This window comes from Hyperolius riggenbachi, chromosome 1 (genome assembly GCF_040937935.1).
Source record: "Hyperolius riggenbachi isolate aHypRig1 chromosome 1, aHypRig1.pri, whole genome shotgun sequence".
NCBI classification, from domain to species: Eukaryota; Metazoa; Chordata; class Amphibia; order Anura; family Hyperoliidae; genus Hyperolius; species Hyperolius riggenbachi.
The window spans coordinates 417,242,026-417,269,582 of NC_090646.1; the positions used below are offsets into that span (position 1 = coordinate 417,242,026).

Sequence of the window (27,557 nt, forward strand, 5' to 3'; positions counted from 1 at the left end):
GTCCCTCTAGGTTTGGAGGCGATGTCCCCCAGCTTGACAACCTGGGACCTGTTCATGAAAAAGTCAGTGATCCAGAGACGGAGAGTCGGGTGGACATTGAGCTCCGTGAGATTCTCCTGTAGAATGCGGGGGCAGATGGAATTAAAGGCCAAACTGAAGTCCAGGAGAAGGATTCTAGCGTACGAGTCTGAGTGATAAACTCCAGGCAGATGTTAATGGCATCGTCAGTGGACCTGTTTGCTCTGTGTGCAAACTGGAGGGGATCCAGTTGGTCTAGTGTGGTGTGCTTGAGGTGGGACAGGACCACTTTTTCAAGGGTCTTCATGACCACAGATGTTAGGTTCACTGGCTTGAAGTTGTTTAGGTCAGGGACCCCTTGCTTTTTTGGTACAGGGATGATGGTGGTTTTTGTGAAGCCTGCGGGGACCTTCCCTTCACTAAGGGACTTGGCAAAGACGGAGATGAGGACGGGGGCTAGCTGACGTGAGCAGGTCTTCAAACATGCTGGTGACACGCCATCAGGGCCAGAGGCTTTCCTTGCGTTTAGAGTAGACAGGAGGCGCAGAACTTCGGCATCGCTTACCGCCGGGGGGCATGTGCTCGAGCTAAGTTCAACGGTCACAGGGGCAGCAGAAGGGGGGGTGGAAGATGTTGAGTGCCCTCCTAAGGCTGCCAGGTCCTCAAACCTGCAGTAAAAGTCACTGAATTCCTCTGCTAGCTCAGGGCTTGGCGTAGCATGTTGGGGGGGGAGGCTTATAGTTAGTGGCGAACTTAAGACCCTTCCAGACAGCCCGAGGGCCGTTTGAGCTGAGGTTGTGCTGCATCCTTTCAGCGTACGACCGCTTTGCTGCTCACAGTTCTCGATTGAGGATGTTTCTTGCCATCCTGAAATCCTCCAGGGAGCCAGACTTGTGTGCGGCTTCCTTGCGCTTTCGCAGTTGATGCAGCTTGCTGGTGAACCACGGTTTGTCATTGGGATAAATCTTAAAGGAATTTGTGGGTACCCAGGAGTCCTCACAGAAGCTGATGAGACAACATCAGCCCACTCATCCAAGTCGGATGCTTCCAGGGCCTGCCAGTCTGTGCAGTCAAAACAGGCCTGGAGCTGAAGCTTGGCCTCATTTGACCACACCTTAGAGGACCTCAGGACTGGTTTAGCCGATTCCAACATTGGACAACCCTGTTCTACAATGATAGCATGAAAGTTTCGGCAGCTTATGCAAGGGTGGATGCCACATTTACAAACCTGTCTGTTTGAAAGTTTGTAGATCCTTGTTTCCTTTTTTATAATTTCCTACTCCTGGCTATCCTATGGTGTGCTAGTGTCACTGTACACGTAATATATATAAGAACAGAAAAAAATCGAATATGAGGGTTTTAGGGCTCAGTAATTACAATCAAATATAAAACGTAGCATTTAATTAATTACAACACTCATTAATAGCCAAGTGGAACAAACAGGTTAAAAGTCCATGAGTCATGCAATGTTGACGTAAGTAGCCTGAACTTATTACTTTTCCTGTTCTTTGATAGTTATTGTCTGACTGAGGGGTGGCGAATACACTATATTTGTTACAAACTTATCTGATGCTGCTACTAGCGGTTCCTCTGGCGTTTCCGGCAGCGAAGGAGGCCGCTTACTTCATCTCCATCTAAAGGCATCCCCGGCTCCCCTGTGCATGTGAGTCAGCGCGGCGGTTCCGGCCGTGTCTTTAGGCGGGTGCGCACGATTCAGAATAGCCTTTATAGGCTAAGAAGGCAGGTGTGAGGCATGTCAGCTGACGTAGTAGTCAGCTGACACTGAATTCCGCAGGAGCGCTGCTGATTGGCTGGAAGTTCCGGGGGTGTGGTTCTGTACTTACCTCTGTATTTAAATCCTGACTTGTCAGTTGTCCAGTGTCCATTATAGCTATTAGTTCGCTGAGCGCTGGACCTTGCTTTACTACTGTGCCTAGTCAGCTAGCTTGCAAAGCTATATATATATATATATATGCAGACACTGCCGATATATATGTACTCTAGTTAGATCAGTATTGTATTTGTATTTTGTAATATCTGTTACCTACCTTTATTCTTCTGATATATTATATTCTGTGTATGACCTGGCTTGCCCCTCACTTTGATTTTGTCTCATCCTTCTTGTACTGCAGTCATCTGATAATTGTTATGATCTCGGCCTGTTAAACGACTCTGTCTCTGCCTTATCCTTTGGTACCTCTGTTTCTGATACGTGTATGACCTTTTGCTTTTCCCGACTTCCCGATATCTTACATTCTAAGTATCTAGTGTTCAGGCATTACAATATTGCTATTATAATACTGTACACATAAGCACATTGTGTTGTTTATACTGTAGGTGGAAGGCCCAATAAGAATGAAAATCCAGGAGCTGGTGGTAAAGGAAAGAATCTTGAAGTTCCTCCTCGCATTGCAGTAACCAAAGCACCACAACCTAAAGGATCGCCAGCTCATTAATAGAGACTAAAATCATCAGAAATTCCAGAAATGTCAAAAATTGTGCAACCACGTGTTGTTTTTCAAAATGAAAATACGGACTCCAAATAAAAATGTAATATATATTGTATAAATGTTTATGTTGTTTACTATTCATGTCTGAGTTTAAGGCAAGTATATACCGTAAGCTATGAATAAATGTAAAATCAGTACTTCCTGACTCTCAGCGTTCTGCAAGACAAGCTTACATTTTCCTCTATATTTTGCATTTATACATTTGTCTTACTAAATGGATCAGCAAATTAGTATTTGTCTTCAATTCTCTCTCTCAGAGCTTTGCAAGTTAACTTAATTCAAAATATATCTATTGAATTTCTCTTAGTTAAGCTGGCCATATACTATACTATACTCGATGTGGCCATAGTCTGATCAGAGAGGGATCTATCTGATTGAATCAACCCCCAAACACCCCCCACCCACACCACCCCTTGCACGGCAAATAGCTTTAAATATATTTCAGCAGGTCTATCGAGCCGCAGTGCAATGCTATGGGCCGTCGATCTGCTGCCACTCCCGAACTGTCGCCACTCGATGTCTTTGGTCCAGTATGATCGATCAATTAGATCAGTTCCAGCGGAACGTAGGAAGGTGGGGAGGCTTGACACGCTATAGGGAAAAAGATACAGAGACAAAGAGAGCCCAGATACCATAGTATGTTAGTGGTAAATGAGTAGAAATAATAGACAAAAGAATCTACTTACAAAGGTAGGTTGCAATAGGGGCAACCAACCACTCAAAGCAGATGGAGACAATAAACCGACTCCACTCAGGGAGTCCAAACTGGCCTGGGTGTGGTCGCGAAACTGAGTTCAAAACAATAATAAAAATGAAAAAGGTGAGGTGGCTTACCTCAGTGATGACAGTCTCATAAGACAAAAACAAATTTATTTAACACAGACAATGCGTTTCACGGGCCACAGCTTGCTTCCTCAGGCCAATCAAAGTGCCAAACAAGGAACAGCCAGGAGCATTAGGCACCTAATTCTCTTGGCTGTTCCTTGTTTGGCAATTTTATTGGCATGAGGAAGCGGGTTGTGACCAGTTAAGTGCATTGCCTGTGCTAAATAAATTCATATTTTGTCTTATGAGACTGTCGTCATTGAGGTAAGCCACCACTGATGCACCATTGCCTTGTTGGTGGAAGTGTTCTTATTACCTAATAGAATCAGAATCAGGAATTGGTTGTAGCATCACAGGGCAGCTTCACAAAAATAAGTTACAGCAGAGGTATAAACGTAAACAGTGATCAAACAATAAGTTACAGCAGAAACATACAGTGCAAGAAAAACCGTGAGGCAGGATCACATCAAGAAGCAAAGCAAAATACATGGAAACAATATTTAAAATTGCTACACACTCACTTCAGACCAGTGGCCCTCACTTCTGTTGTCATGAAAACTTTCGAGAAAGTGGTCCTAGCCCTTCTTAAGCACTCCACTCTGCACCGCCTGGATCCACTCCAATTTGCGTATAGAGCTAATAGGTCCACGGATGATGCTATCAACATCTGCTTGGAGTTCATTACAGACCACCTGGACAGACCGGACTCGTATGCCAGAGTGCTCCTCTTGGACTTCAGCTCGGCATTCAACACCATATGCCCACGGTCACTGCATGATAATCTAGTGGAGCTTGGTGTCCACCCCACCCTCCGCTGCTGGATCACGGATTTCCTTACGAACAGGTCCCAAACTGTGAAACTTGGAAACATATCATCCAGCCCAAGAACAACCAACACGGGAGCCCCACAGGGATGTGTCCAGTCACCATTTCTGTTTTCACTATATACCAACAACTGCACATCCAAAGAGAACTCCGTCAAAGTCATCAAATTCGCAGATGATACCACAATTGTTGAGCTTGTTAGGAAGAACCATGAACGGGCCTACCTCCAGGAGGTGGAAAGAATCAGCCACTGGTGCAAGGAAAAGAAGCTAGTGCTCAACAGCACCAAAACTGTGGAAATGGTCATTGACTTCAGAAGGCGGAGCACCACCACCCCCCGCCCGATCCATATAAATGGGTCCGAAGTCAGTAGAGTCTCCAGTGTCCGTCTCCTGGGCACGACCATCACGGACGATCTGAGCTGGAAAGCCAACGCCATATCAACCCAAAAGATGGCCCAGCAGAGACTCTTCTTCCTGCGGCAACTAAAAAAGTTCGGTATGGCCCACAAACTCCTAAAGTCCTTCTACTCCGCCACGATCGAGTCTGTCCTCTGCTCCTCCATCCTCGTCTGGTACGCTGGGGCCACAGCCAGCGACAGATACAAAATCCAGAGGGTCATCAGAACTGCAGAGAAAATAATCGGGAAGCCCCTTCCCCCACTGGAGCTCATTCATGAGGCCAGGATGAGTTCCAGAGCAACAAGGATTGCAAACGATCCGTCGCACCCAGGCCATCGCTTCTTCCAACGGCTCCCGTTGGGGCGTAGATTCCGGGCCATCCCCACCAAGACATCAAGGCACAGGGACACTTTTTTCCCCACAGCAGTGAGACTCTTGAACTCTGTACGAGCCCTTCGGGGTCCACCGCCACTCAGGGAAGCACCTACGTAGTCTGACACACCCAATGTTAATATTAGTGTTCTACTTCTCTCTGTGCTGCTCCTCTTGAAATGTCTCTGTATCTGCTGATGAGTTGCTTTACTGTCGTGTTTTTTGTTTTGTTTTGTTTTTTATTATGATTACTTGATTACCTTTTTTTGCTGTATTTACTGCTCTCTTCTAGTGTCAGTGTGTCTATGTAAACAAATTCTAAGGTGTTCTGTGCTGCTAAAACCAATTCCGGGCATGACCCAAATCATGCTTGGCGAAATAAACGGATTCTGATTCTGATTTTGATTCTCTGGAATCTGCCTGTTAAGTCTGATTGTTGATAATCAGTGTCTCATCCTCATCAAAGGTGAAGGCTTGCTGTTGCCAAATAGTTTGATCACAAGTTGAATTACTATACAAGTAATATTGTAATACAAGTCACGTGTATCATCATATGTGTGATTTTTTTTTCATGTCTGGTTGGGCTATAATATGTCTGGTATGTCCTTAAACAGCATCTTCAAAGGAAAGGCATACAATGATACCGTGCGCATTGATCACTACAGGAAGTTGTAAATGTATGAAATCTCAGTGAAAATATAATATGAAATCTTGTGTGCTGTGCCATATGCACCTATTGAATGTTTCAAGATTGAAATATGAGCTATACTTTATTATACTTACATTTTATTTTTTTAAGGGTAACTGCTTGTGATCACTTCCCTTTGAAATGTAACACCCATAATATAAATACATAATAATAATAATAATGATAATAATAACAACAACAACAAAAACAATAATAATAATACTTAACTTCAGGACACTGGAACCATGACATTCAAGTCGCATTCACAGTGGGACCTTATTGCCCTGCGTTATGAAGTCATTATAACGCAGGTTAACGCACTGTAATGTTAAGCCTATGCAACATTCACAGTGCAACCTTAACATCGCGTTGTAAATGTTGCATTATGGAAACTCACTGCTTGCAGTGCGTTACCTCTAAACGCAGATGTTAAACACATACAGAGAGGCATACTTTTCATTGCCTGTATTCTCTACTGTATCTACTGTATGCCACAGTAATGCAGCATTACTGTGCGTTACCACCTTTTTCTTGCATTGCGTTGTAACGCCGCATTACAAGGCAACATCCTACTGTTAATATGCCCTCAGTCTTATTTTGCCTTTAACTGCTTATTTCCTTATTATGTGTCTTATTTGTCCCTATAACGTTAAGACTAAAAAGATTGATTTAGATGGCTCCACCTACTTCCCTGAATAATACATTAATGATGGTGCATTTTAGACAAGAAGGGATAATATACAGTTTTCTTTTATTTTGAGATAGCAATACTGTACTTTGCCATCATTTTCCAAGGATGCTTTTAGATTCTGGACAGTGGCATAGCTAGAGATCATGGGGCCCCATAGCAAAACTTTCATGGGGCCCTCAGATGTAGTCCCTCTTAAGCTATGCCACCTGCCCCTGCCCTATGGATATGAGTTAATTGGGTCATTTTCATTTTCATGCAATCAACACTGCACATAGTTCATGGGCACTGAAACGAAGTCAGAGGCTAGAGAAACATAGGAAAGTTAATGGTGAATACATTAAGTACCACCTGGGCCCCCTTTGCTCCAGGGCCCCATAGAAGTGGCTATGGCTATTGCCCGATTCTGGATCACCATACGTTAGCTTGCAACTCCATATTTTGAACTGACATCTAATTATCATGGTTGTCTTGTATATATCATGGAGTTATGAAGATGTGATGTAGGAACTTAGGATGATTTTATGCCGGGCTAAATGAACAAAGGATTCAGGCTACATGCCTTATTTTGTCAAATGTTCTCTGTAGGGTAAAGCAAATCAGCTCTGTGTATAATGCACATGTTTCAAAAAAGTACCAAAAGTTAGAGCATAAAGAAAAAAATTCCCAAAACTAATTTTCTTAAAGTGAGCACTGAAAATAACACATGTAACATGTCTAATTATGAGGCGTTCTCACGGTACTGAATTTTTATTGAACAGAAACCATCTGTATATTTGAACAGAAGGTGGTGAAATGCAATATACCACATGAAATTTTTATGCACTTAGATTTGGTCAGGGCGTACAAGGTTTACAGGACACAAGCCTACAGTAGAGATCTTGACAAATGTGCATATATTAAAGGCTAGCTGGAATTTTGAAGTGCTTATCACTTCTGAAAAAGGTCTTATATGCTTCTATTACTTTATTGTACATTTTATAGTGTACTAGTAAAAAGGCCCGCTCGTTAAAATACGGGCACTAGGTCACAGCCGCTACTCCCCGCAATGCGCGCACATATGCGTCCCGCTTGCTTGTTCCCCACCACTGTCTGAAGTATATGCACACAGGGAGCTGCTTGCTTGGCAGGTGGAAAAAGCTGTTATCTCCCACAATGCAATGAGAACCTCTGTGAACCACACACAGCAAACTGTCAGATCTGGCCCTGTGTCCTAACTGCCCTGGCTGCGCACATGCTCAGTACAAAAAGCCAGGGACACACAACCATTCAGTTGATGACGCAGGGACACTTGCATTTTATTGTATAGCATATATAGTTTTGTTGATATATATTTTCCTGTTATCAGACATATGGGATAGCATCTCCCGTTTGCACCAATAAAGCACAAAGAAAAAAATAATTTCTACATTGTGCATACACCAAGCAAAATAGTATGATGGTATTACAAGTATGCCGTGTTTTCCTAGGAAAAGAGTATATATATATATATATATATATATATATATATATATATATATATATATATATATATATATATATATATATATATATATATTATATATATATATATATATATATATATATGGCCAGGACACTAGTTCTATGGATTCAGTATTATTTCAGTATTATTTCTCCTGACATACCGAACTCCTTTGAGGAACAATTAATGACATGGCTAATTCAATATTCTCTGTAAAGTACTATGGAATGCATAGTAATAACAATGTTTAGGCTTTATTTAAAATGTTAATTTTGTTTCATTTTACAGACCACATGCGTTTTAGGTTAGCCTTAAAGTGAACCTTCAGACTAAAAATCGACTCAGCAGCACTGAAAAGGCTTGGTGTTTCTTTAACCACCCTGGCGTTCTGATAAGATCGCCAGGACGGCTGCGGGAGGGTTTTTTTTAAATAAAAAAAAAACTATTTCATGCAGCCAACTGAAAGTTGGCTGCATGAAAGCCCACTAGAGGGCGCTCCGGAGGCGTTCTTCCGATCGCCTCCAGCGCCCAGAATAAACAAGGAAGGCCGCAATGAGCGGCCTTCCTTGTTTTGCTTACATCGTCGCCATAGCGACGAGCGGAGTGACGTCATGGACGTCAGCCGACGTCCTGACGTCAGCCGCCTCTGATCCAGCCCTTAGCGCTGGCCGGAACTTTTTGTTCCGGCTACGCTGGGCTCAGGCGGCTGGGGGGACCCTCTTTCGCCGCTGCTCGCGGCGGATCGCCGCAGAGCGGCGGCGATCAGGCAGCACACGCGGCTGGCAAAGTGCCGGCTGCGTGTGCTGCTCTTTATTTGATGAAAATCGGCCCAGCAGGGCCTGAGCGGCAGCCTCCGGCGGTGATGGACGAGCTGAGCTCGTCCATACCGCCCGGCTGGTTAACAGTTTCACAGCATCAGAACTTTGTTTCTCTTATACAAGCCTCATTTTTAGCTGCACAGAAGAAAACTGCCCGGGCAGTTTCCCCTTATGCTGTGCAAAGCATGATGGGATTTCTGATGTTCTCGTTCTGCTGTTTTGGTGCATTTTTTTTTTTTTTACATTTTGAATTTGACATTTGAAGCCTAGCATGTGCAGCTGGGAGTGGTTATCAGGACACAGGACAGTTGGAACTGTGTCTCCTGCTCCTTGTCACCTCCTTTCAACCAAAAAGATGGCTGACCCCATGACAAAGATGGCAGCCCCCATGAATCACAAACATTTTCCTGTTCTTTTAAAACAGGGCGAGTAAGAGATTATATTACCAATCTATTCTAATTAACATAACTAATGTAACTTAATGACAGTATGTTTGTTTAGGCTGAAGTTCCCCTTTAAACTCATCTTAATAAATCTTACATGAGGTCTGGGTGTGACTTGTAAATGAGGTCTGGGTGTGACTTGTAGTTTATTATTTAACTTTGTGTCGGATTATGTTACACTTTAGCAAAGCATTGTGTCCTGAGTGTAGAGACGCACAAAAACAGCAAACACATAAATCTAACATTTGCCAAGGATTCTGCTACGAGACTTTCTAGAGTAGTTTTCACAATGGAAAAGAAATTTAAAAGAAGGATGGAGAACCTAATGAACAATGGTAGGTACAAATGCAATTAACGCAAGTTTTATTTTTTGTGAATTATTTTCTTATATTGTTTATTTAAATGTCAGTGGAGTATTTACCATTATAGTTCTGAATGCTAGTAATTGTAATCTATTTCATTCAGTACATTCTCTTTTATTTTCGCTATGCAATGAAATGTCATGAAAATGTAAATTTAAAATAACATCGCACATAAAATTTCAGCGGCAGTCTTAATATGTTTTACACTTTCTGCTTTTTGTAGATTCTAATGTACTGTACATATTTAGATTTTGGATATTACATAAGAAATACTGCAACAATAGATAACTTTAAAGGGGTTCTCCGGTACATACAAAGAAGCTAAAACTGACACTTACCTGGGGCTTCTATCGGCCCCCTGCAGCTGTAATGTCCCGCACACAGTCCTCTGCACAATTACCATATCTTTTTATAATGCTTGGAACATAAAAACTTTATTTGTTCAATATGCCATCAATTTTCCATTTAGTTTAAATGCTGATTTCTATTATATTTTGGAAAATATTGACAGAAACTTTTGCAATCCCTAAATTTCCTGGGGAAATTTATGGAGTATTTTTGAATATTTTGCCCAGTCAAATTTAATTTTTACTATTTTTCTTTGTATTAATGATGGTATACGAGACAAAGCAATAACCTTATTTTGGTTTACATGTCTGGAGGAAGTCCACCAGTAGAAGTTTTTACAGATTAGTATTTTGATTGAGGAAAATCTTTTCCAGCTGCTAAAATCATAAGATTTTTTTTTCCAACGTACAATAGTGGTTATCTAACTTAGTTTCCGGTTTTCTATGTTATATATACATATATAGGGTTCACTTTGTAGGTTTAGGATTATTCATATTTAGGATTAGGGTGTTAATATTACATATATTAGGGTACAGCAAATGTTGTATTTTCAAGTATCAGACTCCAAAATTAAATGTTCCTTTAACGATCTCAGCCCTGGAAAAAAGTTCACAGTAGTATGAACAAGGCTGCAGAGAGCAGGAAATATTCATAGAACTCCAGGGAACTCAGATAATGGCCTGATTACATCATTTAGTTTATTATAAATATGATCCATTATAAAAGACAACAGCACAATTGTTGCCAACATTTGCAGCAACAAAGTAATGTGCTGTAAGAATTACTAGTAACTCTTGTAATAAATAAGATCATAATATGGAACCTTGTTAGAATAGGGTAACCAAATTCAGAATGAAGGATACGGCTCACCAAGTGCTGGAGCAGCAATTGCATTTATGGGCGTATTAGGCAGCTCAACAGATGTTTTTGGCGGATCCTATCATAAAGTATCATCATTATAGATAATTTCATAACAGGATAACTATACATTCAGTGTCTACCGCTCAAAAAAACTGAGGATCATCTGTATCGTCTGCAATTCATATTACAAAACATATAGTTGGAAATAACTGCATGAATGCATTAAAAGATCAAGCCAAATAAGCAAAATGTCTCTTAGTGAGTAGCAATAACAACCCACAGAGTGCAGATCAAGGTTGGGATACGGTCTCACTCCTGTAATGAAAAAAAATAACTCAAACTAAACTGTTTATTAAGACCTTTAGAATCAATGCAATCACATACCAACAAAATCATATATACTGTAAGTCTCTGTATGTTACAGTACTTTTATACAGTTCTGATCCAGTTCTGTAACATATATATATATATATATATATATATATATATATATATATATATATATATATATATATATATAACTTACAGATTACAGATTGACTTCTCTATTCCTAATAATTAACCACTTCACCCCCAAGGGTTTTTACCCTAATTGACCGGAGCACTTTTCACCTGTCAGCACACCTTCCTTTCGTTCGCCAATAACTTTTTCAGCACTTATCACAACAAAATGATCTATACCTTGTTTTTTGCCACAAATTAGGCTTTTTGGAGGTGATATTTGTTTTCAATATTTACTTTCTATGCATTTTAAAGTGAAACATAAGGGAAAAAATGAAAAAATACATAATTTCTCCAATTCCTTCGCCTATAGTTTTAAAATAAACAATGCTACCGTACATAAAACCCACACATTTTATTTGCCTATTTGTCCACTACTTATCCACTACTTTTTTGATCTTCAAAACATGTCTAAGGCGCTTATTTTTTTCACTGTAGTGTACTGGCAGTGCTTCTTTTCCTTACTTCAGGGTATTTATTGCACTTATTTTCTTGACTTTTCCAGCACAGTTCATCAACAAGTAAAGTCTCTGTTCTGACTTGGCTATGCTGGCAGTGAGTGTAGATATTACTGAGACAGCTTACTCTGTGTGTGTGACTGACCTGTAATAGTATGACTCACTCCTTTACAGTCTCATCAGACAGCTTAACTCGATCAAATTGACACGAAGAAAGGTCTAAGGGTTTATTCTTCACAATTCAGATCTTGTAAGTGAACAATTCAATAGGTAAAAGACGATACTTTGACCAGGTACAGAGAGACTTCTGCATACAATCATGTACTGGCATAAAATGGCTCCTCACAGCAGAGTGGGAGGAGTTAAGCATCATAAGTCTAACTACAGGAGCTAAGAAGGGAAAATTATACAGTACAATAAATCTCTGCATTAGCAAACAAAGATAATGGACAGTAGGGGGCAGCAGAGTGTCAATACAGATCAAGAAAATAAATCACAAAGTCATGGGACATGACACTCCCCACCTGAAATCTTTTAGATTTCACAATACACAAAGTATTATTACACTATAATTCTTGCAATAACTGTCCAAACCATGGGTCTGGTAATCTGAAAAACAGGAAACATAAAACGATGCAATGGTAAACAGCACCAACTATAAAGTCTGTGGCGAAAACTTGAGGCCAATAGTCAACAAAGGTGAGTTGTAAAATACTTTGAAGAAACCCATCTTTGGGCTGGGGAAGCCGCACATGGCCAAACTTCCACCACCCCATTGTAATCCAAGTGGAAAAGTATACAAGTGTTCAAGGAAAGTCATGATATAGTCTGTGGCATTAAGCTCCCCACCGTGATGTATGAGGAGACAAAGTTCCTTTATGTGATTTCTTCCCTTGGCAAAGGAGGCACCAATTCTGTAACTGGTTGGGATGAGCTTCGCTCTGAGCCGTAGGAAATATTGTAGGCTCCTGAGTTCCTGAAGTAGACCACTGCTGCTATGATTTCAATCGATGCATTAGGTGAGATGTGGACTTCCCTTCTGGTAAGAGCTGTTAGGGAGCTGATAGCATAACAGAACGGGACCTGGATTTGCTGTAATGCCTCCAGAGATTTCATCCATGTCTCTGATCGTTGTTTCCGATTGGGTAATGAAGTGTCCCAGTCTATATTTTCTACAATAAACTGTCCAAGCAGTATCTTTCCTTGAGTGGTGACAGGGGTTATGAACTCGAGAGGGTCATAGTTGGTGTTCACTACAGACAGCAGTGTCCACTTGGAGAAGGGTTTTTCACAAGATAGCACCTGAAACTTGAAGGCATCAAGATTGATATCACAAAGGCTGCACTGTGCGGGAGGAATATCAGAGCTATGATCTCGGTCTTGCAAGTTAATTGCTTGGTCTTCAGGTAGGAAGATTTCCATTAATTTCTGGCTGTTTGAACCATCTTGAGCAAATTTACTGACCATGAGACTGAGAGCTTGTCTATCAGGGATGCTCATCCGGATCCGGGTACCCGGGTGAACCCGGGTACCCAAGCATTTTTACGCTATCCGTGTCGGATCCAGATCCAGATACCTGGGCCAATATCTGGATAGCTCTATGCGGGTATCTGGCCGCATAATCCAGATACCTGCGGGTACCCACGGATATCCGACGGATATCTGGATCTGGGTACTGTAACAAGGGAGATGATGTCATTGAGCCAATCAGAGGGCTCCCAGCCAATCAGAGGGCTCCCAGCAGAAGCCCTAGCAACCAATCACAGAGGAGAACTCTGGCCAGCCCCACCTGACCTCATTGAGCCAATCAGAGGCCTCCCAGCCTAAGCCCTAGCACCCAATCACAGAAGGGAACCCTGGCCAGCCCCCCTGTGTAATAAGGAGGGCTGGCATGATGAGACAGATTGTCCTTGCTTGTGTGGCTGGCTGGCTGGTCACTGACAGACTTGCTCCAGTGCTGTTGGCTTAGCAAGTGCTGCCTATATACAGTGATAAACCTAAAGCTTTGAGTGCTAAACACCTTCACTACACTATTGTTCTATTGTTTTTTTTAGCTAGCTAGTGTAATTGTTTGATTTCATTCACACAGTTAGGTCCTGTCTGTGTCTGTGTGTGCTGTGCAGGCCAGCATAGGTTAGGGAATAGGATTACGATGTTATTGTATTATATAGTTAGTTAGTACTGCAGTTAGTTGTTAGAGAGAGTAGTGCTGTGTTAGCTTACTACAGATTACTGCAGTGCTGCTGTGCTGAGCATTGTCAGTGTGACAGTTAGACAGATAGTGTGCACTGTCTGTCCTCTACTCTGCGGTCTGTCACTCTGTGCTGATTTGATTTAAAGTCCAACCCCGATTTCATTAAAGTAAAAGTACCCCACATCATCTGGTGACATCATCACGTATACGTTGTACTATGTCTGCTGGCACCGGCAGCCGGGAGAGGGACAGCAAGGGCAAGAGGACAGGGAGCAACATTACGGCCACCCTCAGGTCTGCCGTGTCAGTGTCGACCCTAGCGGGCAGCCTACCCTCAGTCAGCGAGCTTTTCGCTTCCGACGCCACGATTGAACTCAGGGCTGTTAGCCACAAGGAGTTTGAGGAGGATGTTCGGGGTTTTGAGGAGGGGGGTGCATGATGTTGATGATGGGATGAAGGACCGTGACTACCATCCACAGGATGGGGATGTCAGCTCTGACTCTGAGGAGGAGGATGCATCGGTGGGTTTGGCACGGAGGATCAGCATTGCAGACAGTGGCCGTGGAATGCGGGACCCACCACATCCTTCTGCCGCTACCACCAGCCGCACCACTCAACCCCCAACCGCCACAGGGAGAAAAGCCGCAGCATTACATTCAGGCCGCAGGGGAATCTTCACCTCCCCAATCTGGCGATTTTTCACTCTGCCTCCATTGGACAGCAAGTTTGCCATATGCAATGTGTGCAAACTACAGATAAGCAGAGGTTGTGACTCCTACAAGTATGGCACCTCCAGCTTCATCACCCATCTGGCCAAAAAACATGTTGTTGAGCATGAGGAGTTCAAGAGGCTGAAGCAAGCTGGTGCTGGCTCCCACCGCCACGGTGCCACACCACTGCTGCTGATACCACCACCTATATTCAACCCAAAACACAATTGCGGTGTCATTTTTTGGAGGTGTCTGGGCTGAAAACTGTCATGTCCCAGTTGTGCGATTGGACTTTGGACACAATGTGGGCTGCACGACCGCTGTCTAGAACCTAGTCCTGATGTTAATTGACAGCTTTTTTTTTTTTTTTTCATTTTATGTCCATCAAATAATAAATTAGTGTTTCCCTTTAAAAAAACATGATGCTACATGCATCATTTACCCTAAAAACCCTTTTTAAAGCTATTTAAAGGGCACTTCCGGTTTTTCTATCCAGATACCCGAATAGGTCGGGTACCCGCGGGTAATTTGGTCGGATACCCGAATTCACTCGGGTATCCGCAAGGCCAGATCCGGGTACCCGAATCGGATCCAGATATCTGGGTACCCGGATCCGGGCGGGTATTAAAAAGTACTACCCGAGCAACCCTGTTGTCTATGTTCCCTAGAAGGTATTTGTTTACTCTCTTCACTTGTTGAATGAATCACTGTTGATCCAAGGGTGTCATCCCAGGACAGAAAGGTGTTCACGTTACTCTGTTGGTCATGCTGCCACTTGCTGCAGTTCAGCTTCTCCTTTTCTTGGTAACGGTGTGGGCATGGCTCAAGATAATTGTTGAGACCATTTGGCAAGAAGCAGGTCTTGAATGAGGAAACATTGGTATGCCTTTTCATGTTGTCTATGCAAACATTTCCTATGACAACCCACCCTAAGTCAAGGCGCTGGGCAAATGGAGCATCATCTGGACCATTTATTTGCTGGTGCACTTCGTGCACCTTGAGGATGTCTCTGCCGAGCAAGAGCAAGATCTTTGCATTTTTGTCAAGGGCTGGTATTTCACTGGCTATAGGCCTTAAATAGGGATGATGAAGAACCGCTTCAGGAGTAGGAATTTCTTCTCTATTAAATGGAATCTGGTGACACTCCATGAGTGTTGGTAAGGGAAGCTCTAGATTGCCCTGAAGAGAAGATACCATCAGTCCACTGTTTCTTCTTCCAGAGACCTCTGTAATACCACTACAGGTTCCTAGGGTATAAGGATAAAGGTCTCCCTTTAGCTTGAAATGATCAAAGAGTTCTGACTTAGCTAGCGATTGATTACTCTGATCATCGAGAATAGCATATACTCTGGTTGTCTTTTCTTGGTTGGTCGCTGGGGTATACATTGACTAAAAATATCTTCGCACAGGACTTGGCGTGGAGATTATCACCGCAGACCTCTGTGCATGAAGATGATACTGATGTGTGAGGTCCTGTTTGACTGGCACTCTCCCCACCATGCGCTGTCACTGTGGAAGACTCTGCAGGCTGTGTAGGATTGAGCTGAGATAGATGGAGTGCTTGTACATGATCTTCACAGCCGCAGTCTTTGCACTTAATGGGAATTTTGCAGTCCTTGGCAAGGTGCTCAGTAGAAGCACAACATCTGAAACACACTCCAAATCTTTTAAGAAGCTCCTTGCGTTCTTGAAGTGTTTTCTTTCTGAAGCCAATACACTTTTTGAGGGCATGTGGTGCCTTGTGAATAGGACATAGGCAATTAGGGTCTTCAATCTTGTCACCCAGATTGCTTTCAACTGGAGTAGTTGAAGGTGTGGGGAGGACATCAGTCTTCTTTACTAATACTGGACATTTGTGGCTTGTATAGTCGAGGTGAGAGCTGTCAGATTTAGCAGGAGGTGGACCAGGGGAATTGGGTTGACAGTAGGAGAAGCTTGGATCGTTCTTGATCTCTGCAATGTCTCTGATGAACTCACAGAAGTAAGGAAAAGGAGGAAAGGAGACTTGATACTGTCTTTTGTACCTTGACCCTAATCCAGACCACTTCTCTTGAATATTGTACGGCAGCTTGGAGACAATCGGGTTCACTCCCTGAGATGTGTCCAGGTAACTGAGGCCTGGTAGGTGAGTGTCTTGCTTAGCCAGCTGAAGTTCTAGAAGGAGGTTGCTGAGCTCCTGAAATCTCAGACTGTCTGGATATGTTTGGAAAGTTCTTCAAACGTTTGAGCAAGGCATTTTCTATAACCTCAGGGCTGCCAAAGCTCTGCTCTAGTCGATCCCAAGCAGCTTTGAGGCCTCCTGTAGGATTACAGAGGTGAACTGATCTGAGTCTCTTTACACGTTCTGAAGATTGTGGGCCTAGCCACCGGATGAGAAGGTCTAGCTCTTCAGCTGGAGTGATGCCAAGGTCACTAATTGCACCTTTGAAGGCATACTTCCAGGCTCTATAATTCTCCGGCTGATCATCGAACTTTGTCAGGCTTGTCTTGGTAAGCTCCCGGCGAATCATAAACCTAGCAAACTCTAACACACCGGCGTACCTACCGGGGATGCGACCCCATCAGCCGCAGGGGGGCCCGGGGCCGCTCTAGGGCCCGCTGCCTGTGCGCGGGGGGGGGGGGGGGAGAAGCGCCGCCGCCCGCCCGATTCTGGACCCCCCAGCAAGGTGCTCTAATAGACGCTGTGCCAGTTCATTTCCCGCAGCCCCGCTCCAGCAGCCTGCATATTCCTCCAGCAGGCAGAGCAGGGCTACGGCAAGATGGCTGCCGAAGCCCTGTACTGGAGACTATTTGTGTCTCCAGTACAGGGCTTCAGCAGCCATCTTGCTGTAGCCCTGCACTCTGCCTGTCTGCGCGGGAGATGTGCTGCAGTGCACAGGAGGATCGTCGCTGAAGGAGCTGCGCAACCAAAGGCCGGGAGAGACTCCTGACAGGTAAGTGAATTGTTTTCTTTCTACAGGGGCATTTTTTTTCCTGGTAACTGCTGCCCACATTATATTCTGGTGCCTGCTGCCCACATTACGATTTTCTAGTGCCTGCTGCCCACATTACGATTTTCTGGTGACTGCTGCCCACATTGCGATTTTCTGGTGACTGCTGCCCACATTACGATTTTCTGGCCCAAATTACGATTGTCTGGTGAATGCTGTCCACGTTACAATTTTCTGGTGACTGTTGCTCACGTTACGATTTTCTGGTGACTGGTGCCCACATTACGATTTTCTGGTGAACTCTGCCACATTACGATTTTCTGGCCCACATTACGATTTTCTGGTGAACACTGCCCACGTTACGATTGTCTGGTGAATGCTGTCCACGTTACGATTTTCTGGTGAACGCTGTCCACATTACAATTTTCTGGTGAACTCTGCCCACATTACGATTTTCTGGCCCACATCACGATATTCTGGTGAACGCTGCCCACATTACGATTGTCTGGTGAATGCTGTCCATGTTACAATCCTCTGGTGACTGCTGCCCACGTTACAAATTTCTGGTGACTGCTGCCCACGTTACAATTTTCTGGTGACTGCTGCCCACATTACAATTTTCTGGTGACTGCTGCCCACGTTACAATTTTCTGGTGACTGCTGCCCACGTTACAATTTTTTGGTGACTGCTGCCCACGTTACAATTTTTTGGTGACTGCTGCCCATGTTACAATTTTTTGGTGACTGCTGCCCACGTTACAATTTTCTGGTGACTGCTGCCCACGTTACAATTTTTTGGTGACTGCTGCCCACGTTACAATTTTCTGGTGACTGCTGCCCACGTTACAATTTTCTGGTAACTGCTGCCCACATTATGATTTTCTGGCCCCCATTACGATTTTCTGGTGAACTCTGCCCACATTACGATTTTCTGGCCCACATTATGATTGTCTGGTGAAATGCTGCCCACTTTACAATTAATTTACAGTGAAACGCTGCCCCATTACGATTATTTGGCACCTATGGGGGGGGGGGGCATCCAAATATTCGCAGGGGGGCCCAGTGATTTCTAGTTACGCCCCTGCTCTAACATATCTGTTCTCTCTGACTTTGGGAATGAGTTTGCAGGCTGAGTGGCATTGAATGCATTATTTGTGGAATTGTGGCGAACAGATGCTGGGATGTAAGGGACTGCATAGGCATTCAGCTCAGGAACTGGTTTAAAGTCAATAGGCCTAGTCTCATGTGAATATGGAATTACTGGGCTGGCAGGTGTTTGATGACTTGCTGGCAAATAAGATTGCACATGAGCATTTAAGTGCTGAGCTTGCTGAGGCCAAGGGCCTTGGTTCACTGTGGCATATGAGGAAGGATCAGGATGGAAAGTAGGTAATGCACTCTTGTGATCTTCGTTATGAGGTGGGGCAGAAGAATCAATCTTCCGTTGCTCTGGAGGAATGTTTGTATTGCCAGGCACATCTAAAGCAACCGACGGTTCACTTTGATGGTTCAGAACATAGTATCTTGTTAGCTTAAGGGGATCCTCCTCTTGAATGTCGCTTAAAATTGTATTAACTTCATCACACTCATTGGCAGCTTGCTCTAGAACCTTCAGCCTTGCCATTGCTGTGGTGTGCGCACATTGTTGTTCCAGGATCGCTATTTCTGCCTTTTTGCGAGCTGCATCAATTTCCATTTCTGCTTTTCTTTGTGCAAAGGCAGCCTGTATTTTAAGGGCTTCTGAATCTGCACGTGCCTTTATAAGTTGCTCGCTGATACTTGAATACTTTATTGATCGTGATTTTGATGATCGTGATTTCGATCGATTTGACTGCTTGCTGGAAACAGATGTGTGAGTTTGTGCTTTACGAAGTTGATTGATTTTGGCCTCTGCTTTAGACTGGATTTGTAATACTAGGCTTTCTCTTTCAGATTTCAGGATTTGAAAACTTCTTAGCTCATTTAATGCATCTTCTGTATTTAGTCTTTGCAGAATCATAATGTAATTTTCACTAACATCTTTGTACTGTTGAAATGCTTTAGATAGCAGTCCTAGAGCTGATTCTAGGGATGACACATCATTTGTGAACTGAGATACTGACTTAGAGTGAGTCAGCACTTCTTCCCAGGAAGTTGTAACTTTTGATGAGAGACTTTGTCTAGAACTTTCTAGAGTTTCTTTCACCTTCCAAGTTGGCTTAGTGAGCCTCTTTCATGCTTTCATGTGTCACTAGACTACAGACTTGGATCTGTGCTTTTCTCTTGCACTGACTGGAGTTGTGCCTCACCCTCTGCAGACTCCTCTTGAGACATGGTGACAGGCAGCTAGAACAGAGCAGAGGAGAAAGGCTTGTAGCTGTGTGAGGTAGGTGAGCTGTGTCAGAGCTGCAGCTGTCCTTTTCACACACACACTGATGATTTGGGCTGACACTGTTAGTGCCTTGGTAGTTTTTGACTGTATGCTGCTGGAGCTTTAACTGGCTTACAGCTCTGTGAGACAGTTTCTTCTGTAATGGCAAGCCGTCTTTTACTGTTCTGACTTGGCTATGCTGGCAGTGAGTGTAGATATTACTGAGACAGGTTACTCTGTGTGTGTGACTGACCTGTAATAGTATGACTCACGCCTTTACAGTCTCATCAGACAGCTTAACTCGATCAAATTGACACGAAGAAAGGTCTAAGGGTTTATTCTTCACAATTCAGATCTTGTAAGTGAACAATTCAATAGGTAAAAGACGATACTTTGACCAGGTACAGAGAGACTTCTGCATACAATCATGTACTGGCATAAAATGGCTCCTCACAGCAGAGTGGGAGGAGTTAAGCATCATAAGTCTAACTACAGGAGCTAAGAAGGGAAAATTATACAGTACAATAAATCTCTGCATTAGCAAACAAAGATAATGGACAGTAGGGGGCAGCAGAGTGTCAATACAGATCAAGAAAATAAATCACAAAGTCATGGGACATGACAGTCTCTCTTCCGCAAATGTGGTGAGAAGAGAGAAGAACCCACACTTTTCCTCACAGGTCGATTTCACCAGAGAAGGGCAAAACATAACTCAAAGCTAGACGTGACTTCAATTTTAGAATCAGAATCATGTTTTATTCACCAAGTACAATGAGAGTTGTACCCGGAAATTGATTTTGTCCCAAAACAGGGTTGGTGACGTTTCGTATACAGTGGATACAGTAAAAACATGCAGTGCATACAGATACATACGGCAGGCACAGTGTATACAGTAGGAACAGTGCATATACATAGAATAAAAAGCATAGATAGATACAGAAGGAGGACCCAGGAGACAGACCGGGAGTAATCTGCTGCAGTCCAGGCACTCAAAGCACTTCTGCAGCAATATTTTGAATCAGATGCCCTGCGGTCTATCCAGGGGAAGAGAGATAGAAAGGAAAGATAAAAGAGAGAGAGAGAGAGAGAGAGAGAGAGGTGGAGAGCAGTGAGTACCCCATAGCAATCCCCAGTGATAATTATAACAGTCCGTAGCAGTAGTACGCAGTGCATAGCAAAAATTGTGGGTAAACATACCAATGATTGTAGGTGTAGGTATGGCAGTAAAACTGTCAGGCCATAGCTGTAAAAGTAGCAGACCATAGCAGATATGTGGGGCAGTCTAATGCTGGGAATACACGATGCATTTTTGCGGCTCGATTCTGCAGCCCGATCGATTCCCTGCTCGATTTCGTGCCCGATTCCCTTATCTTCTATTTGTTCTTCTTATCTTTTACCATTGTTCCCTATGCGAAATCGAGCACGGAATCGATCGGGCGGGAGATCGGACATGTTGGAAATGATCAATTGAGCCATCTAAATGGCTCAAAAACTTACCGTGTATTACCACCATTAGGCAATAATTGTGAGCAGACTATACCCTTATGTTCTGGGCAGAGAGAGAGAGGTTGCAGCACTTACAGATTTAGTGACCGACGTTTTGAACAGTGGAGCAATTCCAGTGATGGCTTTGCCTGACCTGCTGTGCAGCAACCCAAGTGATCCAGTGGTAGTTAGGTGGGGTGGAGATGGAGATCTCGGGAGCCAGGTGTTGTGGCCTCTTTGGTGTATGTTTCCGTATGGGGGGACCTGGCATCAGATGTGTAGCAGCGCCAGGTCGGTGGGAGCAGTCGCCTGGACTACATTACCACAGTGAGTGTGAGAGAGGACACAGCTGATCTGACAGAATGCTTCTGAATCTGTGGTGGTGGCTGCAGGCAGTGGTGGTCTGGCTCGGGGAACGGCGGTACTGACCTCTCCAGCTACATCAATAAGGTGCTGCACGCTGGTGCGACACGCTGGTGCCTTGCTGGGAGCGTCAGGTCTCCTGGGCAGCTGCATCTTTTCTCCCTGGCAGTGACGGTCCTTGTGATGAGGACCACATGGACGCTGAGGTTGGGCTGGCGTTCTTCATTCGATCTTCCTGCCGTCTTCCTGCCGCCTGAATAGCAGGGGTGAACTAGCTATGTTCAGCCTGGACTGCAGGAGAAGGCCGCCGGGGTTATTGAGACTTACGCAGCGGCCTTGGATCGGATGGACTTTTTTTTGGCCATCAATAAACTTTTGTTACTTTTTTAATATAATTGTATTGAATTGTTTTCTTTTGAACAAGGAATTATGATGTGACAGTGGTGCTCTTTACAGGGAAATTTCTTTTTTGACTTGGAACAGATGGACTGCGGTGCTGCACATCTATGGGTGCAATCGGGGGAACCAAGGGGGAGAGTAGTGAGCAGGAAAGAGGTTTTTTGAGAAAACCGCCGGAGCCCTGCATGGCCATGGCTACCCATCTGTCGCCATCTTGTTCAAACAATTTTACCTAATATTTGTCACTATCTGACCAGCGTGAACATTTAGCAGCGACAATGCTAGTGCTTGCGCCATTGTTGCTCCCTATTGCAGGCACTCATTTAGCATAAGTCTTGCTTTATAGCAAGTAACATTACTGAAACAAGTGTGAAACATTGCTCTGGATGAACAATGAACAGCTCAACAGTAAACAATAAATAAATAAATAAATATTTGCTTCATACATCCTCACTGGAAATGTCACAGTGCTTCACTAGCAAGGGCCACCTGGCTGTTTGAGAATGTAATCTTTCTCCAAAAAGATCCTTCATCATGAGGACCATATAACTGGAAATTACACTTAATTATATAAGTGAATACATTAATATTTCCATTAAAATCAACCCAAATATGTAATGGAGTTCTGAACTTTAATTCATTCGGGAAGGACATTGCTGACTAACGTTAGAAAGTGCTGTTGTGCTGCTCTATTGCCTTTGAAATGACCTAAATCTCTGACCCAGATCATTTATTCTGACTCCGCTCTTACGCCATCCTTGTTGCAGGTACATAACTCATGCTGCCGCTAAAGGAGCCACCTGACAGTCAGGCAGCCGACTATTTAACAGAAAGAACAAGACAGCCTTCTAAATTGTAGAAGTTAAAGAGTAACAGTAACCAAGGATTGAACTTCATCCCAATCAGTAGCTGTTATCCCGTTTCCCATGAGAAATATTTACCTTTTCACAAATGGATCATCAGGGTGGTCTGTATGGCTGATATTGCGGTGAAACCCCTCCCACAATGTGATGTCAGCACCAGGATGACATCACACTGTGGGAGCCTTGTTGCATTGTGGGAAATAACAGCTGTTTCCAACTGCCAAAAAAACCAGCATCTCTTTCTACAGACATCACCTGCCAGGAGTAAAGATGTCGCCATGTGATAAATGTCAGAATGTAAATCAGGGAGAGAAAAGATTTTACAATGGGCAAACACTGACTAAATCATTTATAACTAATTATTGTAAAAATTAGGCACTTTTTTATTATCTTACTTTCACTGTAGTTCCTCTTTAAAGAGGAACTGTCACAGAAATCTTAAAATTTAAAACCCATACAAATAAGAAGTCTGTTTCTCCCAGAGTAAAATGAGCCATAAATTACTTTTCTGCTATGTTGCTGTCACTTACAGTAGGTAGTAGAAATCTGACATTAGCGACAGGTTTTGGGCTAGTCCATCGCTCCATAGGGGATTCTCAGCATGGACTTTATTCTTTATAAAGACATTCCCTGAAAAAGATTTATACAAAGATGCTGACCAGTCTCCCTGCTCACCGTACACTTTGCTGGCAGTTGGATGGAGCAACTGACATTCACTGAGTGCATTTTGAAAATAAAGAAATATGTGTGAACCACCCATGAGGAGATGGGCTAGTCCAAAACCTGTCGGTTCTGTCAGATTTCTACTACCTACTGTAAGTGACAGCAACATAGGAGAAAGGTAATTTATGGCTCATTTTACTCTGGAAGAAAGGTACTTCTTAATTGTATATGTTTACATATATTTAACATTTTCATAACAGAGGTCCCTTATTGTGAGATATGCTTCATCTGTTTTCATAATGTCTTTGCAGTTGGGATGGATGTTGATGGGCAAGCCGACACCTTAGAAGAAGATGAAGACAGTAATGGTAAGTCTCATAACTACAAAATACTTTATAATCACAAATAGCAAAATGTGACACCGCTTCACTGTGGTCCTCCTCTGCTATACACAGCAAAAATGTGCACATATGTTAAATGTCTATATGGAGTGCATACAGTACATGGATAGAAATTACCGGTATTACAGCTGCTCTACAAGCCCAACTCCTATGAAAACTTTCATTTACTAGATGTAGTTATAGTGGCATTTTTTAGTCATTCCTCTCTGCAACCCTGACACTTCCCCACATGTTGCTTGGAAACATATCAATAAATACAACATCATTATTAATGATACCAAATCTGGACTCCCAGTTGCTACACACTTTCGGTCCAACGGACACAGCATGGATGATCTTCGTGTCACTGCCCTGAAGGGTGGCTTCAAAACGTCAAATGATCGATTAATAGCAGAAACAAAATTTATAAATTGGTTCAAAGCTGTGCAGAACGGTTTGAATAAGGACAACAACTTTCTATATTGGTATGAGATTGATGATATTTGAACTTTCTCAGCCATTATAGCTGAATTTACGATACCTCTGTGTCAGTCCAACTCCCAGGTCTGTGAGCAGGTGTTAAACAAGGATCCTTATCTTAGCTTACAACCTCTAAACCCAGGTCGATGGTCTGTGTGAATAAAGGCATCTTAATGACATGTATTTATGCTTGAAAAAATATATGTTTTCCCTTTTGATGTTGCATGTATATAAGCTGTCTGTACCACCAGTTTGCAAACTAACAGGATATAAGCCAGACGAAGGCTGCAAGGCCGAAAGCTTGCTTATTTTTATTCATTTTTAGTTAGCCAATAAATGGTATCATCCTGGTTTAAAACTTCTTGCTTTTACTGATGGCTAACACGGTACAATACCCTACTGCTACTAATTACAACAAGGTTTATCATTGTATCCAGATATTTTATCGCCACCAAGGTTCAACTGACAGCTACTAATGAGCAAATTAGCTGAAATTCGATTCGCTGAAACTGTAATAGGTTTTTCAGAAATGTCCCCAATTAGGCAAAAAATGTAATTGGCAGGTATACATTTTTATAAAATATTGACCAGACTGTAGAAGTCCAAGAGTCCAATTCTAAAAATCAGTTTGTCACTGAGGGAATCAAAAACAACTACTTATGAGAGGGAGAAGCATCTGGATCTTTATGAGGCTTCCTCCTCCCTCTTGTCCAGCACCGATCCAACGCTGGCTCCTTCGATCAGCAGCACAGATTAATATTAATTATGAATAATAGATAAAAATAATTAATATTTATTCATTTCTATTTATATATAGATAATATTTACCTTTGAGACCCAGTGCAGGCCAGTACCATCTTACCCCTTGGGCTCCGCCAGAAATAGCCAAGCAGATTGCTCTGCTCAACTGCACAGGCATCTTACTTTCACACAGCTCGGTACTTGTACATACAGTATCAACCATGTTTTCTGTCTGTTTTCCATGTGTTCTATTGCGATTCAATTAACTTACCACAGCTTATGCAACACTGTAATATTTAGCAACAAATATATATATATATATATATATATATATATATATATATATATATATTTGTGTATATCTCAAGATGCACTGTTGGCGCTGTTGGTAGGGTGGAGTTGTGAATGACTAGACTAGAATATAGGTATATATATATTTATTTCCACATGTCAGAAGATACCTGTTCTGTTTATATCATACATGCCAAACTCCAACCTGCATGCCAAATCTGGCCCACAGAGCCATCCACTTTGGCCTGCAAGTGGTTACCCCACTTTGCATTATGTTTGGCCCACCAGGGAATCTATATTGGAGGTGAAGCCCTAGATCACCAGGGAAGTCTATGGGGGAGAGAGGGGGAAAGCACTAGACACCAGGAAACTGCACAGGGGAGAGAGAGGGGTCACTAGACACCAGGGAACTGTATAGGGGAGGGGGACACTAGGAACTGTATGTTGGAGGGAGGACCACTAAACAGCAGGGAGCTGTATATAGAAGAGAAGGAGGACCACTAAACACCAGGGAACTGCGTAGGGTAGGAAGAAGGCATTAGATACCAGGGAACTGTACAGGGAAGGGAGGAGGCCCACTAGACACCGGGGAACTTTATAGGGGAAGGAGGGGGGCACTAGACACCAGGGAATTGTAGGGGAGGTCTTAGACACAAAGAAACTTTAGGGAGGTGGCCACTAGATATTGAGGTTGGACATGACCCCAGTGCTCCATTTTAGCCCACTTTTTATTTGAATTTGACACCCCTGGTCTACATGATGAAGTGGGTGTTAACTAAATAGCTTTCCAATGAAAATATAATAGCTTGCTCTTGCTGAAGTGTGCAGCCAGTATGGTACATATGCACAAATCATAGCCGTCTCAACCACCAGGCAGGTACAAATTCTTGCCTAGTGCGCAGGAGGGGGGAGGGCGCAGCTGCACTGAATAGTGAGAGAAGAAATGCCTCTCAGCTCACTCAGGGATCAGTTTACAGCAGCAGCGCCTGACTGGACTCATAACTGATTCACTGATTCATTCAGTTCCTTCAGCTCAATGATTCAAAGAACCAGAGTAATGAATGAGTAAGTGAGAGAAGGCACTCGTCCCAGCTCACTCGGTCGCAGCTCACTTAGGGATCAGAGTACAGCATCAGTTCCTGAGTCCTGACTCTTCACTCTTAACTGATTTACTGATTCATTCAGTTCCTCTCTCTCTGCTACTGGTAGCTAGAGACTGAGTGTAGCAGCCAGGCATGGACTGCCCTCCAGGCCACCTTTTATTTATTCAGTGATTTAGGGCTGGTCCTGTGTCGCTTGTACTGTTTGTTGTTGTAAGGCAATGTGAAACACTGCGCTGGCTGATAAAAATGTAATTAGAGGGCAGGCAAGCTGGTAAATATACACAGCATGATGCTGAGCTTGCCCGAGGGTCTGTGGGCAAAAATCTGTCTGGTCTCTCCTCATTGTTATAATGACTTCATGTGCTGATAAGGTGTTAAACAGGTTGAAAAGTTTTACAGTCCCTAGACTCCAGGAGTGCTGCTTTCTGACTTGTGTGAGAGACTGGCAGGGACAGGAGTCCTATTACAGGCAACTAGCCTCTGTGTAATGTGGGACTGCAATACAGATTAGCTCTCTGCTCCATCTCAGGCTATTCTCAGTCTCAATCCACTCCGCCTCTCTCTGGGCTAATGCAATAGCAATCGCTAGCAATTTGCAAATGCGACTTTGTGAAGTGATTTTTGAAAGAATCGCTCCAAAAAAATGCTACCTGCAGCATGTCTGCGATTTAAAAAAAAATCACAACGCTGCTGTGGGAACACCCTCATAGGGTAACATTAGTGCTTTCCAAATCGCTGTAAATTTGAAAAGCACTCAGAAGCACTCTTGGTGTGCACCAGCCCTCCTTCATTCACCTTTGTTTCCCTCTTCCCCTAGTGCTGGGCGTCTGTGTCTTCTCGTCATACAGGAAAGCTAAAAAAAAGTGCAATCCTGGTGAGGCAAATATCTTCTTCTCTCTCTTTCAGCTGTTCTCTCCTCATTATTTCTCTGCATAAGGGCTCAGACACACTATAAGGGTCCATTCACACTATAAGGTAGCGAAAACAGAGATTAGTAGAGATGG

At 43.2% G+C, this 27,557-nt stretch overlaps 2 protein-coding genes across 3 annotated transcripts in view; both read left to right on the plus strand.

The window, feature by feature from the left end:
* The window catches only part of LOC137522071 (transmembrane channel-like protein 1), an 87,664-nt gene extending 85,190 nt beyond the window's left edge, over window positions 1-2,474 (plus strand). The window contains exon 20 of the mRNA XM_068242113.1: window positions 2,356-2,474. Within this exon, the coding sequence (XP_068098214.1) occupies window positions 2,356-2,474 (119 nt within the window). The remainder of the gene's footprint in view (window positions 1-2,355) is intronic.
* Window positions 2,475-9,263: 6,789 nt separating this feature from the next.
* LOC137518499 (transmembrane channel-like protein 2-A) overlaps window positions 9,264-27,557 on the plus strand; it is a 127,990-nt gene continuing 109,696 nt past the window's right edge. For both annotated transcript variants that reach the window (XM_068236435.1, XM_068236443.1), the window contains exons 1-2: window positions 9,264-9,406; window positions 23,870-23,926. In XM_068236435.1, the coding sequence (XP_068092536.1) occupies window positions 9,361-9,406; window positions 23,870-23,926 (103 nt within the window). In that variant the 5' untranslated portion in view covers window positions 9,264-9,360. The remainder of the gene's footprint in view (window positions 9,407-23,869; window positions 23,927-27,557) is intronic.